The sequence below is a fragment of the Musa acuminata genome, chromosome BXJ1-3, assembly GCF_036884655.1.
Source record: "Musa acuminata AAA Group cultivar baxijiao chromosome BXJ1-3, Cavendish_Baxijiao_AAA, whole genome shotgun sequence".
Classification (NCBI taxonomy): domain Eukaryota; kingdom Viridiplantae; phylum Streptophyta; class Magnoliopsida; order Zingiberales; family Musaceae; genus Musa; species Musa acuminata.
In genome coordinates this window covers 10,728,996-10,747,821 of record NC_088329.1, presented here as the reverse complement: position 1 = coordinate 10,747,821, position 18,826 = coordinate 10,728,996, and the positions used below count along the sequence as shown (strand labels likewise).

The following is an 18,826-nucleotide window of genomic DNA, read 5'->3' as shown; positions in this document are numbered from 1 at the left end:
TTTCTAAAAAATTTACAATACATCCACTTTTCAAAGTGGAACTTTAATCAAAATTTTCAAATAAAAAATAAATATTTTACTATTTAAAACTTTTTTTAATTTAAAATTATTTTTTAAAAAAATATATACATAAGAAATTAGAATGAAACCAATAAGTTTGTTCTCCAAACATCTGAAACCGAAATCACTTGGCAATCAAATTTGATTTGAGTTTGCTCTTCAAAATTTTGAAATCGAAATGGTCGATTCTAAAATCGGAATCCCACCAATCAAAATCAACAAGTTTCTTCAAACATTTATTTGCCTTCGATTTAAACATGAAAACCGAAGCATAGCCTAATTCTTGCCTCATCGTGGTGCACCGTCGCGATGCCAACGGCGATGGGGGAGGAGAGATCGGGGATTAGATTTTACCGTGAGAAGGGAGAAAGGTTTCGATTTCTTTCTCGGACCTATCGATCACTATGATCGAGAAATTGGATCTAAAGAAAAGATCCATGTCCAGAATTTGGGGTCTAAAATACGGACCGGTCTAGGCGGATCCGGTCTATAATGTAGGCCGATTCAATTTTGATCCGGTTAAGACCGGTGTTTAATTGGGCAGACATAGTTGCGATCCACATTCGATTATGATCGGATCCGATAACGGGTCGGGTCGGTCATCTCCTACCCGTTAATCAGTTAAGAACGCAGCCGACTTAAGTCCGAGGTAATTTGGTGCCCCCTTACCAAATTCGAAGCACCATCCATGTCGTTGGAGCTCCGCCCTCATCCACGATTGGGGTTTCCTCTCGCATAGCCCCTGGTTGAGATCTTGTTCTTTGCTTGTTCCCCAGATCCAAAGCCCTCTCTGTCTCGGCTCGAATGGCGGCCGTGCCCACCTCGAAGTCTTCTGCGCTCTCCCTCAAAGATTACCTCAGGCGGTACGAAACCGGCGCCGACGACCAGAAGAAAAAGAGAAACAAGAAGAAGAAGGACAAGCCCCAGTCCCGTACGGTTGGAGGCATTCTTGTAGTGGACGAAGACCCCGTGTGGCAAAAGCCCGTCCAGATTGAACAAGAAGAGTCCGAGCCTTCTGGTAAACCTAGGAAATGATGTATCATCTCTAATTCGAACCTTTGTTTTTCTTATATTTGATTCTTGTCTTTTTATGGGTTGGGATTTTTGGGTGTAGGTGATGAAAAACCCCAAATCGAGGAGGATATCGAGGTCAAACGAATGAAGAGGTTGGACGCGATTCGAGCACGGAAGCCCTACCACGCCATTTCGGAAGATGGGAGCGGTTGGGTCTCGATCTCGGACCCATCGAAGACTTCGAAGTCTGCGGCAATCGGCCGTGATATTTGCCCGCCGCGTCAAGGCCGTGCACGGTTCGACACGCCTTCTCCAGAGCCCAAGGAGAAGCCTTCGGGTTCTCAAAACTCGGATCTCTCCCCGCCACGGCAGAGGCGTGCAGACACACCATCCCCGGAACCTGAGAAAGCGGTTGCTGGTGATGGAACAGCTGATATTTCGCCACCTTGGAGACGGTCGCGCGATGATAATTCCCCGCCAAGAAGAACCAGACGGGCCCATAGCCCTGTCCCCGATCTTTCTCCCCCCAGGAGAAGCCAAAAGGACCTGTCCGATGATCCGAAGGTATCTAGCTGCCAACAAGATCCGGTCGACCTTTCTCCTCCAAGGAGGCGTCAGAGGGTTTCGTCCCCTGACATTTCCCTACCACGTCGGACCCGTCGCCTTTCCCCAGGTGCCGGGGGCCCACGAGCTTCTGACGATGCAGATCTTTCTCCCCCAAGAAAAAGCAGTAAGTGCCTGTCTGATCACCTTTCTCCACCACGGCGGATTCATCCACAGTCACCTGAAGCTATTAGACGTCAGAGTTCCCCTGTGGCTGACCTTTCTCCACCAAGGAAGAGCAGAAAGGAGGCACCTTCTGCAAAGGAGTCAAGAAGGGCCGGATTGTTTTCGGCTAATGAAATTAAAGAAGAGATCGAAAAGAAGAAGAAAGAGGATACGTCTAGGTGATTATTGAACCATGAGAACTTCAAATTAAGAATGGCAATATTACCTTGCAAGTTCGATCTGATACATCTGATTCTTTATTCAGCACATGAATTCTTCTGACAATATTGCTGACACGTTTAGTAAATTTTGCTTCCAGGTTTGCTTCTATGGATCCCTTTTTGAGTGGCAGAGGTGCAGAGCCAGTATTTCGTGACAAGGAAGGTTAGTTTCTCTTCCCCAATGATGATATTTGAATTGATTTTTAGCAGTATTTGGGAGTTCAGAATATGTTGCTTACTGAAATCCCAGAGGTTTGCATGATGTTGAATGATTGGAAATATTTCTGTAGGAAAACGTATTTCAAAGGAGGAGATGTTGAAGACACAGGAAAAAGAGAAGCCTAAGGTACCTGTTTGCATTTCATGGTTGTTTTTGGAGAGTATTTTATCTTTTTGTTTCTTTGTTTTGTTTTATGTGCATTTTAGGCACTCACCCAGAGATATGTTTTTACTTTTTTTTTGGTTGGAGATCATGGTTTCACCATACCAACTGGTTTTTACTGGACCAAGCAAGGATATGGTTAGGTAGTGGATCACTTAGACACAAAAAATGTATACTTGGTAATTGGTATAAGGATCTGAGGCATAATGTATGAATAGAAGATATCCAGAAAGGCACCTTGCAAGTGTTACTGGTTGTGTTATCCTCCCTCTTCTCTTTTTTCAAAGTTTCCTAAGTACAAAATGCTTCCTTTGTCATTTGTCAAAGGTATAGATAATTTAGTAGCCAACAATTTACCATGTGGCTTAAGCTTTTTCTACAGTTCCTCTCTTCTGCTGCTTATTCAGATGACGAACTTATTAATTGGTTGGTACCAAATGACACTTGTAGGAGTGTCATCGCACCAATGGAAGGTGGTTCAAGAAAACATAGTAGACAACTGATCTCCTTGGTCATTAAATAATCACTTCATTATGCGCCTTAACACTGTTGGAAGTTAACAAAATAAAATACTTACAACAGAATTATTCAAATGGACCTTAGTAGTATAGAGTTGCCATATACTCAATAGAATTCATAATAGTAGAAGTCATGTTGATATATTGACCTTAATAAATGTAAATGCCAGTTGTGTTTGGTTACTTCAATGAGGATCTGGGTGTCCAGAGGTGTGCATCAATGGGAAACATGATTTGAAGTTGAAGACATGTTTTTAGTGTTTACTGTTACTTTTAAAACCACAAGAGGCAAAGAATGCTATCTTACTGCTGTGAAACAGGGGGAAATTTTTGATGGGAAATGCATGCCTTCCCAGTTATGTTGGTTGAGATTTGTCATACAGGCCAAAAAAAGTAAAATGGAAGAATAAATACAAATGGTTAGTTGGATGAAGTGAAGAAACAATATTCTCACATTTCAGTTTTTGTTATCTTCAATTATAATCCGAGTTAAAAAAGAAAATGTTCAGTGATTTAAAAAGGCGCTTGGGTGAGGGGAGGTGAAGCCTGAGTGCCTTGCATAATACTCGGACTATGTTCTACAGTGAAGCGCCGCTTAGGCGCTCACCAGAACTCGGGCGCCTCGAGCGAGCACCCAGTTGAAGCAAATTAACCAAACCAGATGGTCAACACTGATGCAGTTGAGCAGTAGCTTAGTTGGTTTGATTGAATCAACTAATCAAATCACCCACTAGGGCATTGGCGCCTCTTGGCACCTAGCGCTTTTTAAAACACTGGTGTAGTTTAAACAAGGAACTAAACTAATTATATCCTTTGGTCAAGAGATATACATAGTTAAATCACAAGTACATCATCTATTTATATGACTTATAGTGTGGCCAAAGATGTATGTTAATTTGGCTACAATGATCAGAAAGCCCATAAACTTTATCCCCTATCAGTGAGTGTCATGTATCTGGGTTATCCAAACAGTAGTAATGATGAAATGTTTTCAGCCAATTAAATATGATGTAATGTGCATTAGCATTGTTACCTTTTATATGATTTGGTAATGCTATCTGCTCATTCTGTTTCTTACTGAAATTCGGAGTTCATTTCAGATTCAGTTTCTGGCATATGATTGCTTCTTATTGATGCTAGATGGTTATTTCTTTTATTTGCTGGGCTACTTCTATTGTTTCTTGCTGAATTTAAGTATTTTCTTTCCTTCACTTATATGGTCTTTCGCAATATTGCAAGTGGTACTTCCTTTAACTTTTTGTGCCTGTTTTTTGAACTTAATATCTTTTTATGCATATTTAGGAAAAAAAGTTGGAATGGGGTAAAGGCTTAGCACAGAAGCGAGAAGCTGAAGCTAATGCAAAAGAGTTAGAACTTGAGAGAGAGAAACCTTTTGCTCGTACAAGGCATGTTCATCTTACTCACACAAGATTGTTCATAGTTACTCATGCATAGGATGATTTCTTTGTTTTATGAATTTGATATTGAAAGGAAATATACGATTCACTTGCTTTTGATTGTCTGTTTTTGTCATGATCACTAAATTATGTTGGAATGGTTTCTTCCATGTTTTACATGTCAATATAAACTATTTGCTTTTGTTAGCATGTTCAGGGAGAATCTAAAAACTTGCATCAATAAAGTACTTAATGGTGTCATTGATTGTGTTGTAATTTTGTTAGTTTGTTGATCAAATAAACTGTTTTAAATTAATGAGAATGTGGTTATAGGAATGATTTGTAGATACTGTCAGGAAAACACACTGCAGTACAGCGTTTGAGAAGGAGTTGAGATAATAGGCTGCTTGAATTTCAAATGTTTTATTCAGATTAGAATATTTATTAAATTCTAAATAATAATTAGTGACAATTTTTGTATAGAACTTGATGACATGTGTATTTGTAATTCTAAGATGTGGCTTGTGCTTACATGTGTGGATGCAGCCAATAAATAATACCACATATATGCCACTTATGTGGCTGCCTTAGTGGAGTGAGCTGGTAGTCGATCTAGCGGATTGATTTCACTTGTGGCTCATGTGTTCGCAATTTTTCCCATTTGCAATGTCAACAATTATTACCCCATGATTTGTAATTTTAGTGCCATGATTAGAGATTCAAAAGTTCTTATCTAATTCCTTCATCGAGCATGGCATGTTTTCTTTGACATTGTTTAAGCATTATGAAATAGGTAGGATGAGATGGCTAGTTGTTTCTTGTATGTTTTATATATTTGTGTAAACAGAGCCCTCACTTTCACATGCATTTAGCATATGCCCTAAGTGATGAATAGCTTTTCTTGCATTAAGCTGGATGCTTTATTCATTGTATTGTTAAATTTTTTGCTGATAAAAAACTCTTGTTCATGTGAGCTTTCGTATATCCTGCATATAGGATTATCTATGAAATGTTATTCATTTGCTTATATCTGCTATCAGGGATGATCCCGAGCTTGATAAAATGTTAAAGGAGAGGATTAGATGGGGTGATCCAATGGCACATGTGGTCAAGGTATGCATAAAATCTAGAGCGAGAACATTTATTACCAGATGGTGACACTGAACTGAAATGTTTTCTTATGTGTATGGTTTAGAGGAAGAGCTCAGACCTAATTTTGGAAGATCTTGGTGACAATGAGAAAATGAAGGAGTCTGGATTTATAATCCCTCAGACAATTCCCAGTCACAGCTGGCTAAAACGAGGAATAGATTTTCCCCCAAATCGTTATGGGACCAAGCCTGGTCGGCATTGGGATGGAGTAGATCGTAGTAATGGTATGTTAGTCTTGATTTCTCCCCCTTTTTTACTTTCTATTTATTTTTTCTTCCTGATCAGTTGTTTTTTTTATTACATCCCAGTCACAATGTAGTGCATGATGATTTCTTGTTGTGTGCCTTTATCACCTTCATTTGACAGAGTGCCATTATTTTCTCATTTAATATGCATAGTTAGATTATGACTTTATTTTCTTCCAGTTGTTTGAACCTATAATTTTAGAATTTTCTTTTCTATGCTAGTCAGATCAACAAAAATGCTTCTGTTGAGTTGTCTAGTAGGTTCATCAATTTTGAGCGCAAGACTGGAGGATGACCTTTCTGCAATCTGATGATTGAAACACACTCATCTTGCCTCCCATTTGATAACCTTTCCATCATTCCGCTTCCTTTCTAAAACTCATTGCATCAATTGTCGTGTTGTTATAGCAGTCAATGAACATAAACATCTTGCAGCTAAGCAAGTATATATGTTTTGCTTTTGCTGGTGGTTGAAGGATTCGAGAAGGAATTGTTCAAGAGGCAGAATGAGAAGCGAGCCACAGAGCGAGAAGCGTATCTATGGTCGGTCTCTGACATGTGAAGACTTGTTTACTGATATGTAGCACACTAAATCTTTCCCATGTACACTAAGAGTTGCATATCCCCGACAGTGCACTGTGCCTGGCCAGTTGTCATGCAACAATCATCGCATTGTGTCCATGTGCAATGAGGCGGTTGTTTTTGTGTCCTGTGATGGGAGCGATGAACTCCTACAGGCAAGATAGTTGCAAGCTGCTTTGCTTCGAAAGTTTAGTTTCAGGGACATCCGATGGGCATACGTTGCAGGCGAATTTGGGCGAGAAGCCTGTTAAAAACTCTGAAACAAATAAATCCATTGTTGGTTGCTTGCAGAGTTTGCTATCGAGGTTAATGTGCGCCAAACTTGTACTTGAAATTTATTGACTCATCGATGATAAGTGTGGCAGGGTTGTGACATCTGGTGCGGCCATCGTTTTATTACCAAATCATTAGTACATAATTCAAGGGGTTAATTGTAAATTATTTTTTGTAGTTAGTTATTTTTAGCGTTTTAGTCGTTATGTTTTAAAATATTGTATTGATATTTTATAGTTACTAAAGTAAAATAATTAGGTTTATTATTGATGAAAAAATAAAAATAAAAGATAATTTTAATGTTTGGTGGTGGACGATAGCAGTGGTGGCGGACCTTTCTTATTTTGTATCTGTGTCGATATTGATGCAAATGTTGAGCGATCGTTTTCTGTCCATTAATGTTCCCTCAATAAGTTCTGTATTGTCTTCGATCATCTCATTGGTGAGTGGTCACTATTGTTGGACAAGACCATCACCTCCTTTATCTCTCACATTGACAGAGTCACTTCTCCGCTCGTCTTGCGTGGAGCAAACATCTCGTTGGTGGAGTAGGGCTCCTCCTCTTGCAGAGTAGATCCATTGAGGGATGAGATGGTGGAGTAGGGCTCCTCCTGCAGAGTAGATCCATTGAGGGATGTCGAAGGTGGTTTACTCCATGTAGGAGGAGTGGAACGACTTCAGCGAGGATCTCAAGTCGTCTGGGAACAAAGCATCCAAGGTGATGGTCTCATTCGACAACAATGACCATTCGTTGGGAAAATGGTCGAACACGGTACAAAATTTATCGAGAGAATATAGATCGGAGGGTGATGGCTACTTGACATATGCATTAACGTTGACACATGCAAAGTGGGATGGGCGACGCAAAGTGGGAGGGGTCGCCCATCACCAACGCCAATGGCATCGTCATTCGTCACTAAACATTAAATTTTTTTTTTAATCTTTTTTTTTAGTTTTTGATAAAATTAATATCGTTAATATAAATTAATTTAATTATTTTACTTTCATAATTATAAGGATATGAATATAACTTTATAATTACTTTTTAAAATAATCATAGGGATATTAATATAACTAATTATAAAGAGATAATATATAATTAGTCCTAATTCGAGTGCTTGAAATTGGCTCGATTACATATTTAAAGAAAAGGGCCAAAGTGCAGTTGGTCCCTTCCCCCCCACCCCTCCCCCCACCCCACCCCACCCACCCCCAACTTGAATTAGAATTTAGCAGTTATAATATATAAACTCTGTGATGATTAAGGGTGCTCAAACGAATGGTCTGTTTTAGTTCGGTTATACTTTTCTTCGATTTGGATAGAACGAAATTGATTTTGTAAAATATTCTTGGATACTAGGTTTCACGAATTGATGATCAAATTAGATATATGTTGATTCAATTTACATGTCATAATTTCACAAGTGATGTAAGTTTAATTTCATAAATTTTATTATCTCGGTCCAATTTTATAACTCTTTATCTATTAACTTAATTGGATCAAGATGACTCAATTGGCCGAATTGGATTGATTTACTTAAAAAATATATATTTTAAAATTGTTAAAGTCAAGAGAAGCGATGAGTATAGAGTTAAAATAATTTAAAATTATAAATTAATTAATTGGTTAATTAAATTGAATTAACTGACTAGATTAGATATGTTTGAATCGATTTGTTTCAGATTTATCTTATTTTAATCAAACTGAAAATCAATTCACTTCGATTGGAACATCGTTAATGAGGGTAAACATAAACGATAAGTATTTAAAAATATGAAAAAGAAACACCCGAGTATATCCAAATGTATTAATGGGTGTTTTTTTTTTCTCTTTTCTTTTCTTGGGCGCACGTTTATGTCGGTCCCCAGCAGAGGAGAGAGTTGGTCTTTTAAAAGAACTCGGACGACGTACGGAACGGCGGAGGTCCCACGTGTTGTGGCTCCGGAACAAGTGGGGTCAACCCCGGCAGTGGAAAAGAAAACCACGAGACAGAAGCCAGGAAAGAACGAACTTTCTTTCTTCGTAGCAGGCGACAGCAGAAATCGAAGGGGCTTTGGGTCGCCTTTGATAGACGATCCCGTTAATAAGCGAGAGAGCGGTGAAAGGTGGGCAGCGATCCGACGAGGCGCCTCCACTCTCTCGTAGAATCGTCTTTCGGTTCCCCCAAGAAAGATGTCGATCTTTTCGAACTCCCACTCTCCTGAAAGGTGAGATTGCTTTCGATCCCCCTCTCTTTATTGTTCTTTACTTCTCTTTTGGGGGGAAATCGAGCATGTCTGGAGATGGAACATCCTTTTGTCGTCCTTAGAAGAGGGATCCTTTGGTAAAGATGGTAGATACGAATTGATCGATGACTTCCTCGATCATCTATCCAACTACTATTATCTGGCAAATTTTCAGAATGATTTGGTAAGCCGTTGTTTCCATAGTAGAAAGCAAAAAAATAAAAAGATGGAGAATGGGTCTTTAGATTCATTGGGGAAGAACAGCAGATGTTTGCAGCATGATTTTTGCTAATTTGATTAGGGGTTTTCCCACCAAACATTAGATGATTGATAGAGCACAGCTACCAAATGCCGCCAGTGGTTCCATGTTCTTGCTGCAGAGTGTGTATGTTTCATTCTGCCAAGTTTAACTGGGGAGCAAAATTGAAAGACATATCTGTATCCACTCCCAATCATCAAACAAGGACATATTAGGTGGCTACTAATTTCTATAACCATGTTTGTTTGATGCAAAAATGAACATGAACCATATATAGTATGAATGCCAACTCGGAGAAGATTGTGATGGCTGTAGATGTAAACACCTGATTATTCCATGAATGAGATGTTCAACTAAGATATAGTCTAGACACTATATTAAAGCAAATGAAAAGAAGGGGGAAAAAAGGAGAAGAAAATAGTCTACGGTATATAGAGAACCAATCAAATTATGTTTTCTTCTTTTTGAGGTAACAATCTCCCTTGTATGAATATATTTAAATTCGTCACTTAAAGATAGATACTTTAAGATACTTGGATATGCTGGTATGGAATGACTTTGAACTGATATCCCAATTTGTATCCTGATATCAAATTTGGGATTAGAAATAGGGAGTAAAAGATTATTATTTGGTATATTGTAAAAATGTCATAACCCTAAGTGGCATGTATTGAGTCACTTGGCGTGTCCCCAGAGGATCTTGCTTAGCTGCTAAGAATTTTCTCAAATTACTGACTTTGATGTTTGCATAGGATATAAAATTGTCATTGTCGGAGATGAGGTTGGGAAAAAAAGTAAGAAGTCAGTAGTACATAACTAAATATCTTGGCTTGTGTATAAGTTATAGGAGTAGGAGAGATAAGCAACAAAGAGGTGCATGCTACATTCATTTAAGATAAAATGTAAAAGATCTAGAGAATATTAATAAAGAATGTAGTGAGTTGCCATTGAGGATTTGGAAAGATGACTAATGGAAGTAATTAAATTGGTTGCTCTTGCTGAACAAATGAACTATAAATGGCAATTTTCCATTATGATGTTTCTTTTTTCCCACTAGACCAACCTCGAAGATGAATGTATGTTCCACGGAGACGTTAAGCTTCTCGAGAGCCTTCAAATATGGATCAGGGAACGGTTTGGCTCTTTGGCATTTGCTTCCAATTACTGCAGCATCAAAGAAATCAGTGAGACCAAGCATTGAAATCATAAGCTCTGCATTGGGCCTCGGGGCTTTGGTGACTGCTGCATGCTTCAAGCCTCGATCTTTGACCCATTTGCATAGCTTGTGGAGACCTTCTATTGCCTTCAACTGTTTAGATACTAACCTATAAATACAAAAATAAAATCTTCCTTAGTAAACATCGCTAATTTATATGATATTGTGAAGACAGAGGTGTGTATGTATGTACACTCAGGTTGATGGTTAGAATGAAATAGACCTACGGAACATAGGTTCCTTATCGTCGACAAATTTCATGGCCTTCTCATGATCCCAGTCAGGAAATAAGATTTTAGCAGTATCTTCATTGTGCCTTCCAGCAATATTTCTTACGAAGAATTCTTCGTCTATGGGGACTCCATTATTGTAACCGATCTGCGAAAGTCTTTTTTTTCTTAGTAGGAAGCTGAGATACCACAAGGATTAATTATCACAATGGAAAACATAAGGCACATCCCACCTCTTGCAGCATTTCCCGAAAGGCATAATAATGAAGAGGATCTGAATCGCACAGAGTTCCATCAACATCGAATAGAACAGCTTTGAGTGGAGCAAGTCTACCAAGAGAACTGCCAATATCGAGGAGACAAGTCTACCTTCCTTATAAACGACTATGAAGATCCAAAGCTTTGGCTGGCATTGGAAGAATTAGACAGGGTGGGTCGGTGCTGAAGAATACAGATATCGATATTGTTGCATCAGAAAAAGAGAGGTAACATGGAGTATTAGTTCTTGGCATGTATATGCACCTCTTTATACGACCGTAGACATTTTTCTTTTGATCATACGTGGAGATCTGGGATGACGATCAAGAAATTTGCAATGATATTTATTCATTGAATAAGGAGAATATGATGAAGAAATCCGATTCCTTGATCTACTGATCCACTTGATGATTTTGAATGGTAACTTTCAATTACTTCATTAAATTCTTGTTTTCCTTCTCGTGTTCGCCTTTGGCTTTGCATCTTGTTGAGGCCATGTCTAATACTTCGACTACATATCTATCTATCGTATTTTGTTTTTTCTGTTCCATACAAGCATACATGGGGAAATGATCTGGCAAATAAAAGGAATTTTAAAGATGAAATAACACAAAAACAAATTTATATAAGAGAAAATTAAGTTGTAGTATGTAGTTGTGATCTCTGTACTCATCTCCAATTTTAAGGCTTACAGAAGTCTACTTTTGAGATCCATTCACCAATATCTCCTAGTATCCAACTGTTACTGATGTATCGTATCCATTTACAAGGTTTTATAACCTATGAATATGTCAGTTAATTTAGTTCAGTTATAAAAATTTTAATGGTTGATAACAACATCTCGATAATAAACTGCAAACCCATATGATCTAATCAATTTTTACGAACGCAAGGAACCGATGGGTACATTGCAATGGAAATCTGAATAACATATAAAGGAACAATTCAACACTATGTACTGCACTATGATAAAGAGTACAAAACATATTTAAGAGTTGCTGGAAGGCAACTACAGAAGCAAATGTGACCAAGAAATAAAATCAAAACAAATCGCAGCATGCTGCAAAGAAATTTAGTGAGTAGTTCTCAGATATGTAACATTTATACTACACGAGTGCCTAACAAGTTTTAAGTAATCTCATCTGTTCCAGGAGACGGAATCAATCTCGTCCCTTGCAGATTTGTACAATTCAAGCCTCTTTGCACACTGCATCCTGCGTTCCATCAAGGCTGGATTCTCATCCAAGATAGATGCGAGCTGCTTTCCCTGTACGGCAAACTAGCATTACAATCGTATCATAATAAAAGGACGCGAAAGACATGATCTCAAGTTATCAGTTGCAGAAACAAGCCAACCTCCTTTTTCCCCACTTGCGTATAGAAATGATTGAGCAGAGATCGCTTGGCTTCTCGAACTTGACAGTAGACCACAGCTTTCGGTATAGTGTTTCTGAGTGTGTCTGATACCATGCTAATGTACGCGGATACATTTGATCCTATCCTCCTGAAATGTCCCTCGCCATATCGATCAATTGTAGGACCAGCAGGATTACTGTCATCAGGTTTTTTGCCAGTAGGATTACTACCAGCAGGGTTATTGCCCCTTTCCACCTCTTGCGGGAGCTTGCGGAAGAATTCCACTGTCAAGTATGAGGCCTCCATGTCAACAAGTCGAAGTGCAGTCTTTCGACTGTCTTCGCGGAATCTTTCCAGGGCTTCATATGCGGCAGCGGCTAACTCTGTTTGCAGAGTGGGGAACCTTCTCAATTCCTGTCAGTTTGAATAGACCGGCGACTGATTTGCTATTTCATGGGAACAAATAGTGCTTCATATGATGACAAATGCATAAATTTTTACCTGAGTCTCTCCTATTGACAGCCTTACAAGTTCCTTTAAGACATAGTGTACCTGAAATAGGAGCAAGATGCTATCAACCGAAGAGAAAATATATCCTCTCCTCAAAAGCTTCCATTTAGGATGAGTGAGTTTGATGAGAGAGTGGCAAGTATATAAAAAGTAATCAGGCTACAGAGAGGAAACATACAGCATCAACGGATGCCTCGGCTGGGCCTCTGAAGTAACCCAGTCCACCTTCAATTAGACGGCGATATCCTTGCTCAGGAGCAATTAAGTGAGGCTGATAACCATCTGCTTCAGAGACCACCTTCTTTACATTCTGCAGCGACAGGTACCGGTCGAATGGAAGTTTCTTCAGAGCAGCAGGGAGTTGATTGTCAAATACACCATAAATTCGATCACCACCAGGCCGCCTGTGCTTATGTAGTATAAATTTCAAAGAAAACAAATGTGATTGATTTGCCTATGTAGCTAGAAATCAAGACAATTAATGAAATGATATAAGTAGCAAAATTATCAAATCATTCACATTAAAGGCAAATATTCTAGGAGTGGCTCATAAAGAATCGTCATTACATAAACGATAAGAAGTTCAAGACGAGACTAAAAAAAACAAGGCCTAGCGAAGCAAGTAATTAGATAGCATAGTATCTCTTCATGAATGAGATTAAAAAAAACGTGACCCTTAATATAACACAATGACAGGAAAAGAGATATTTGGGATTTGATGGTTGTTGCTGTGAATAAAATATAAAGAAAAGTATATATAAGTGCCATTGTCAACTGTCAGTGCCATAATTTATTTAATTGATATCTACAATGTATGAAAATATGAGAACCTGCACTATGCCTATCCTACCTTCAAAATTCCAGCTAATAAATGTGACAGACGATATGGTTCCATTTAATTGTAATAACCAGCACAAAGTAAAAGGAAATAAGTTTTACTTAAAAATGAGTAAAGGGGTAAATGTTAGTTTTGTGATAGTAAACGGTGATGTTTGCATGTGTTTGAAGAAATTATCAATACATCACATTTCATATATTGCAATAGTATGTGATTCATCAAATTCAATCACGTTTCTCCCTATTCTGACTTGGGTGTCAAGGGTTTGAGGCTGAATCCTCATGCACCCCATGCAAACCTTATGCAACTCACTACAGAATATGTCATCCTATGCGGTAGCATCACACTTTTTAGATACCCATTAAAAAGAAAGAAGAGATTTTTAATGTTCAAGAGCAACATATACATAGCTTTGGTAGTTGCATCAATATAAATACACAAGGAAAATTGGTCTGCGATAAAAGAAACAACAAACTCACCCTCCATCTAGATGTTCTTTGAAGACTCGATCAAATGCTCGGCACATTTCCAATATGGTGTACAATTGAGCCTGATTCAAACTACAGTTAGTTTTCAATTTCTCTTCAAGAAAACTCAGAAATAAGGATATGGGTACTTACCCCTGCGTCAACAGCAATGGGTCTACCGAGATGGTTCATCTCTGCCTCAAGTTCATCTATGGTTTTATTTATTAAAGATGTGATGCTTGGAATACGAGACCTAATCACAGACTCTAAATGCTGAAACCATTTTGCAACAGTTTTAGAGTAAGTACATTTCCAAAATCATCACACAAGGGACGCTTCTGATTTTGTAGTCAAAATAATTTACCTTTGACAGAAGCTTAGCCAGGTATTCAGAGCCCATTCTACTGGCTACATGTGAATAATCAGGACTAGTTGCAAAATATTCCCGTTCTTTTCTTCTGGCAACAATCATATCAACATTCTTGTTAATATCTGCCTGCGAACGGTTAACCACACCGACCCATGGATATTGTAGTCGATATGATCTTCCTTCAAGAACCTGAGAACAGCAGGGAAAAAAATAATTCATCACTTGAAAGGAATATATTGTTTGGAACAAAGCAAAGGGTTTAAATTCTTACATCTAGGGCATTTGTTCCCTTGTCCATCAGATCTAGCTTTGTTAAAACTCCAAATGTCCTTTCCCCTATCCCATTGTTTAAATAAATATTCATTAAATGAGAAAATTATCCTAGATAAAAAACATGATGCATAATGATTACAATGATACCAGCATCATCATTAATATTAACAATAACAACAACCAGATAGTAGGCAATAAGTTTTAACTGAACCATCTGACTCATTTGTTTGATATCGTTGCTGAAACAGCTTAAGCTATGTTCTTACCTGTCGGATCAACTTCTTTTGCAAGCTTCATTGCATCAGAAGTTGCAATATCTTGATTGGCAGGTGATATAGCTAGTATTATGCAGTTTGGCTGCAAAACAGAAATATTATAATTTTGCAATATATGGGATAACAAGTAAACTCATCTACTCTGTAAAAGGAAAGGAACAGATTAAAACCATCTAAAATAGCAAACAAGCAAATTTGACAAGGATGACCAAGAGTACACACAAAAAAAAGGTTTACACAAGAAAGAGAGGCATAATTACTGATATGTTAAAGAGATACCATTTACTGATATAACAAAAAAATGTGTACAAACACAAAGAGCCAATTAGAATGGTCATTGTTCAAGGTAGTAGTATGGTTACAAAACCACCATGATTTAAGCTTCACTTACTATTTAGCATTATATTTTGTATGTTTATAAACCTAGTTATTTAGTGTAAGGACAACTACAAATTTGTCTAAGGGGTCCTATTTGGACCAATACACCTCACAGATTGAGTGCAGATTCAAATATGAATCTCGATCAATTGAGCAGGATTTTGTTAACTATCCTTACTTGAAAAAAATGATTCCAGTTTTAGTTAACTAATTTTAACACAAAGAAGTTCAGTAAGAGTCTTCCCCCGTGTACATTCAAAGTTTTAAAAAGTAACTGTGCTTTTGATTACCAACAAAAGATTAAACTTGTAGGTTGTTTACAAAATGATGAAATGCATAAAATACCTATGAATAAATTTAATATTCATTTTGTCCAACAGAATAACTTTCAGTGTCGATATTGAAATTTAACATTTGCAATTTAAAGGCTAACAAATTGCATAACTACTTGCTGCAAAATTGAATACCTTAGCAACATATGATCGAACCATAGTTTCAATATCCTGAACAATACTATCTGGCTGACCCTCTGTAGAATCAGTCATATACCAAAGTTAGATATTGATGATCAGTTATTTAAATAGGTCAGAGATTCAAAAATGATACATACCAACAGCAACCTTAGTGAGTCCAGGTAGATCAATCAATGTTAAATTCACAACTGCATAAGAATTAGAAATCAATGATTTGGAAGAGTGAAAAATTGTTCAAGCAGGTTTAGTGCGAAAACACAAGTAAAGCATATATAAACAATAAAAGGGTGAACAAGCCTTGATCTTGGCACATTGTTGACATACTTGTCAACAAAAAACCATCAGAAGTTAATAAAAGATTAGGGCCTTACATGTCAAACTTTAACTAGCCCTAGTAATATGGTCACAATGTTCAATCTTTTTTTTTTTTGTTGGCAAACACAATGTTCAATCTCAAAGTTGCACATTTTGATATGTTTAAACAATTTGTTAGAAATGACAATTAAGAATCAAATATGTACCAATGTATTTGGTAATTATCCATGGAAGTTGTGATAGCATCAAAGTAGGGAAGGGCTGTAAGGTAATTGTACTGTAGGAACATAGCGACAGCTATACAACATTAAATCTCAAGCTAATATTCTTATGTAGTAGCTATACAACATTGATGAGAAGAAACTTTCTTACAGGTTGGTCTCCATCTACATTTTGGCTCAAGATCGATGGGTAGTTCTTTGATGCTTCAACTATATTACTTTGATAGACCCTATAAAGCATATATTTCAAAGTACTTTTCTTGTCATGGGTGACTTGGCTAATGCCAAGGCAATAAACACAGCTCAAGATGTCAAAGAAACTTTCGAATTATCTGCAATATCTGTATTCATCACATGTCAGATACAGTAGTTTTTGGATACTCCTACAAAGCATTTCGAATACTCATATTTAAATTGTATTTTTCAGTTTAATTTATTCATGTCATGTCATATATCTTGTTATTTGTATCAATGTCATATCGTATCAATGATATCATGTATCCATCCATGAAAATAATGAGAAAATATATGCTTGCAACAAATAAACGACTGCAGTGTAGGTCTGTCACCTAGGTCTTAACCCTATTTAACAACATAGCATAGAATTTATTAACCAAACAAATGTGAAAGAGATTACACCAAAAATAATAGTAGAAGTCATAAGGCAATTGATAGAAAAATTAAGCAAACCCTCTAAGTACCATTTGGTGAGTAAATGCTGAGATGAATTGGATGGGTAGAAATTTGTTTTGTTTTTCCTGTCAACCTCTCCGTTTCATCTTCAATTTCCTTGCGCACAAGAGCTGCATGAAGAAATTATGGAGTGTCATCATTAAGAGGCAACTTAATTAAATCTTACAAAGACACTAAAGCACATGGATAGTGTTGCTCAGGGTCGATCATGTCAAAAAATATATAATTCCATAGGCATAAATCAAGAAAATATACATAGCCATGAATCAACCATGTCATAAATATGCATATCCATGACCGTCTCCACTGTATTACCCAATAGATCAGTGAAGACAAGAGATTCTGCTGTGCTCCTTTTTAAAAAACGACTATAAGTTATAATAATGATAGATCAATCATAAATGCATAGTTCAAGAAATCAACGATTCATAAAAGAAGAACAGGGTTACACGAAAGAAGAACTTGAAAGTGATAACATAACATAATTAAGGAGAGAGTAACAGACAGAAGTCGGTGAATCTCCTCCTAGGAAGATGGAGGAACTCGGCGTATTCCACCTTTCCTTCATCAACCTTGTGCAGCTGTAGCACCAAGGGCCTCCTCGTGACGATCCCTTCAGATCAGAAAGCAGAGAAAGGAACGATCAAACATCAAGAAAAGACATGGAAACACAATAACCGAGACCCTAGAGCCACAGAGGCATACCAGAACCACGGGGAAGGAAGTCTCTCCCGACGATGCTCTCCAGGACCGAAGACTTTCCCGAACTCTGCTCTTAAACCGACATCAGGAACGACGCTTAAGAGAAACCACGACAAAGACACGAATAAATCGAAGGACGGGGAAGTCACCTGTCCTCCGACGACAACGACGGAGGGGAGCGCCTCCCACAGGGTGGGCAACCCGATGCCGCTCTCCTCGGCATCGCCGTGGTCGCCGAGCGCCGTGCACGCTCTTTGGATCCTGTTCACCAGTCCGATCAAGCTCTCCATCGCCACCCAAACCCTAAAGCCTCCGCGATCGAGGGAGCGAGAAATAGCGAGAGAGGAGACTTGGAGGAAAAGGCTTTCTAACCGAATCGACAGGGCGAGGGCGGCAGCGTGAGCGTTCGGAGTTGAAGACCCCGGAACGAGTCATATCACGATCTCACACGGAGAACCGTATGCGAGACGAACGGATCAGCCGTCCGAATGATCGACCGAGCGAATCCCATCCGTCCAAATCAGACGCCGTTGCTTCTGCGTCGGTTCCTATGCGCCCGCCTGAAGAAGAAATCGGGGGAGTGGGTTGGTTGGTTGGTCGACTAAGAAGAATTAATCCGTGACGCGTGCAAACCCGCTGGCGTTTGAAGAAGATCGTGGTTGGGATTTCTCACGTGGCGATATAACCCATCGTCCGTTCTGCTTGATGAGAAGACGTGGACGGCGACGCGTGAGAGTGTTTATGTGGGACGATGAGAAGTAAAAGGCTGCGACGGCCGTGACGCGTCTTTGGGTTTTGAAGTCAGAGGTCCGCCACGTCAGCCATTGTAGTTCTAGAAGGCTATGGGGACGCCGTTATTCCATTTGGCGGCGAGCTTTTATTTAATATCTTGATTTTGTTTTAAATCTCCCAGCTCAACAATCTTAGCGGAGATAAAGACGGCTTTCAGCTGGTGAAACAAACATTTCTAATATTTAAAATAATTAAATTAATAAAATATGGATCGATCTTAACAAAGTGTTTTTATCTTTATAAAAAAGGTTATTATGATGCTTTTATTTGTAAATGTATACAAAACATCTTGATAAGGTTAAAATTAATGTCACGAAAGAGAATAGTTTTAACTATTCTGGACTCATATGATGGAAGAATGT

At 38.3% G+C, this 18,826-nt stretch overlaps 2 protein-coding genes across 4 annotated transcripts; one reads left to right on the top strand and one right to left on the bottom strand.

The window, feature by feature from the left end:
• The first annotated feature begins 707 nt into the window (after window positions 1-707).
• On the top strand, window positions 708-11,101 carry LOC135584197 (uncharacterized). Of its 2 annotated transcripts, none has more exons than XM_065125497.1 (8): window positions 708-1,078; window positions 1,175-2,021; window positions 2,162-2,226; window positions 2,354-2,409; window positions 4,266-4,369; window positions 5,401-5,473; window positions 5,556-5,736; window positions 10,786-11,101. In XM_065125497.1, the coding sequence occupies exons 1-8, from the start codon at window positions 865-867 to the stop codon at window positions 10,860-10,862; spliced, it is 1,617 nt and encodes a 538-aa protein (XP_064981569.1). In that variant the 5' UTR covers window positions 708-864; the 3' UTR covers window positions 10,863-11,101. The 2 variants fall into 2 exon arrangements, with proteins under 2 accessions (XP_064981569.1, XP_064981562.1); XM_065125490.1 differs by lacking the exon at window positions 10,786-11,101 and adding an exon at window positions 6,234-6,714 and having other exon boundaries at window positions 709-1,078.
• Window positions 11,102-11,734: 633 nt separating this feature from the next.
• On the bottom strand, window positions 11,735-18,218 carry LOC135623017 (phragmoplastin DRP1E-like). Of its 2 annotated transcripts, none has more exons than XM_065125476.1 (15): window positions 17,822-18,218; window positions 17,676-17,739; window positions 17,476-17,583; window positions 16,979-17,080; window positions 15,879-15,929; window positions 15,736-15,797; window positions 14,882-14,972; window positions 14,614-14,678; window positions 14,337-14,531; window positions 14,126-14,245; window positions 13,985-14,055; window positions 12,846-13,071; window positions 12,659-12,709; window positions 12,158-12,571; window positions 11,735-12,068 (listed from the first exon to the last, which is right to left on the bottom strand). In XM_065125476.1, exons 1-15 carry the CDS (start codon window positions 17,960-17,962, stop codon window positions 11,940-11,942), a joined length of 1,890 nt encoding a protein of 629 aa, XP_064981548.1. In that variant the 5' UTR covers window positions 17,963-18,218; the 3' UTR covers window positions 11,735-11,939. The 2 variants fall into 2 exon arrangements, with proteins under 2 accessions (XP_064981548.1, XP_064981555.1); XM_065125483.1 differs by having other exon boundaries at window positions 17,676-17,744; window positions 17,822-17,973.
• Window positions 18,219-18,826: the final 608 nt, after the last annotated feature.

Excerpts from the sequence above, each read along its gene's own strand:
- LOC135584197 (XM_065125490.1), top strand. The coding sequence starts at position 865 with ATGGCGGCCGTGCCCACCTCGAAGTCTTCTGCGCTCTCCCTCAAAGAT. Across the intron at positions 4,370-5,400 it reads AAACCTTTTGCTCGTACAAG|GGATGATCCCGAGCTTGATA; the intron begins GCATGTTCATCT and ends ATCTGCTATCAG. Across the intron at positions 5,737-6,233 it reads TGGAGTAGATCGTAGTAATG|GATTCGAGAAGGAATTGTTC; the intron begins GTATGTTAGTCT and ends TGGTGGTTGAAG.
- LOC135623017 (XM_065125476.1), bottom strand. The coding sequence starts at position 17,962 with ATGGAGAGCTTGATCGGACTGGTGAACAGGATCCAAAGAGCGTGCACG. Across the intron at positions 17,740-17,821 it reads TCGTTGTCGTCGGAGGACAG|AGTTCGGGAAAGTCTTCGGT; the intron begins GTGACTTCCCCG and ends GTTTAAGAGCAG. Across the intron at positions 14,246-14,336 it reads TGGCTAAGCTTCTGTCAAAG|CATTTAGAGTCTGTGATTAG; the intron begins GTAAATTATTTT and ends AAATGGTTTCAG.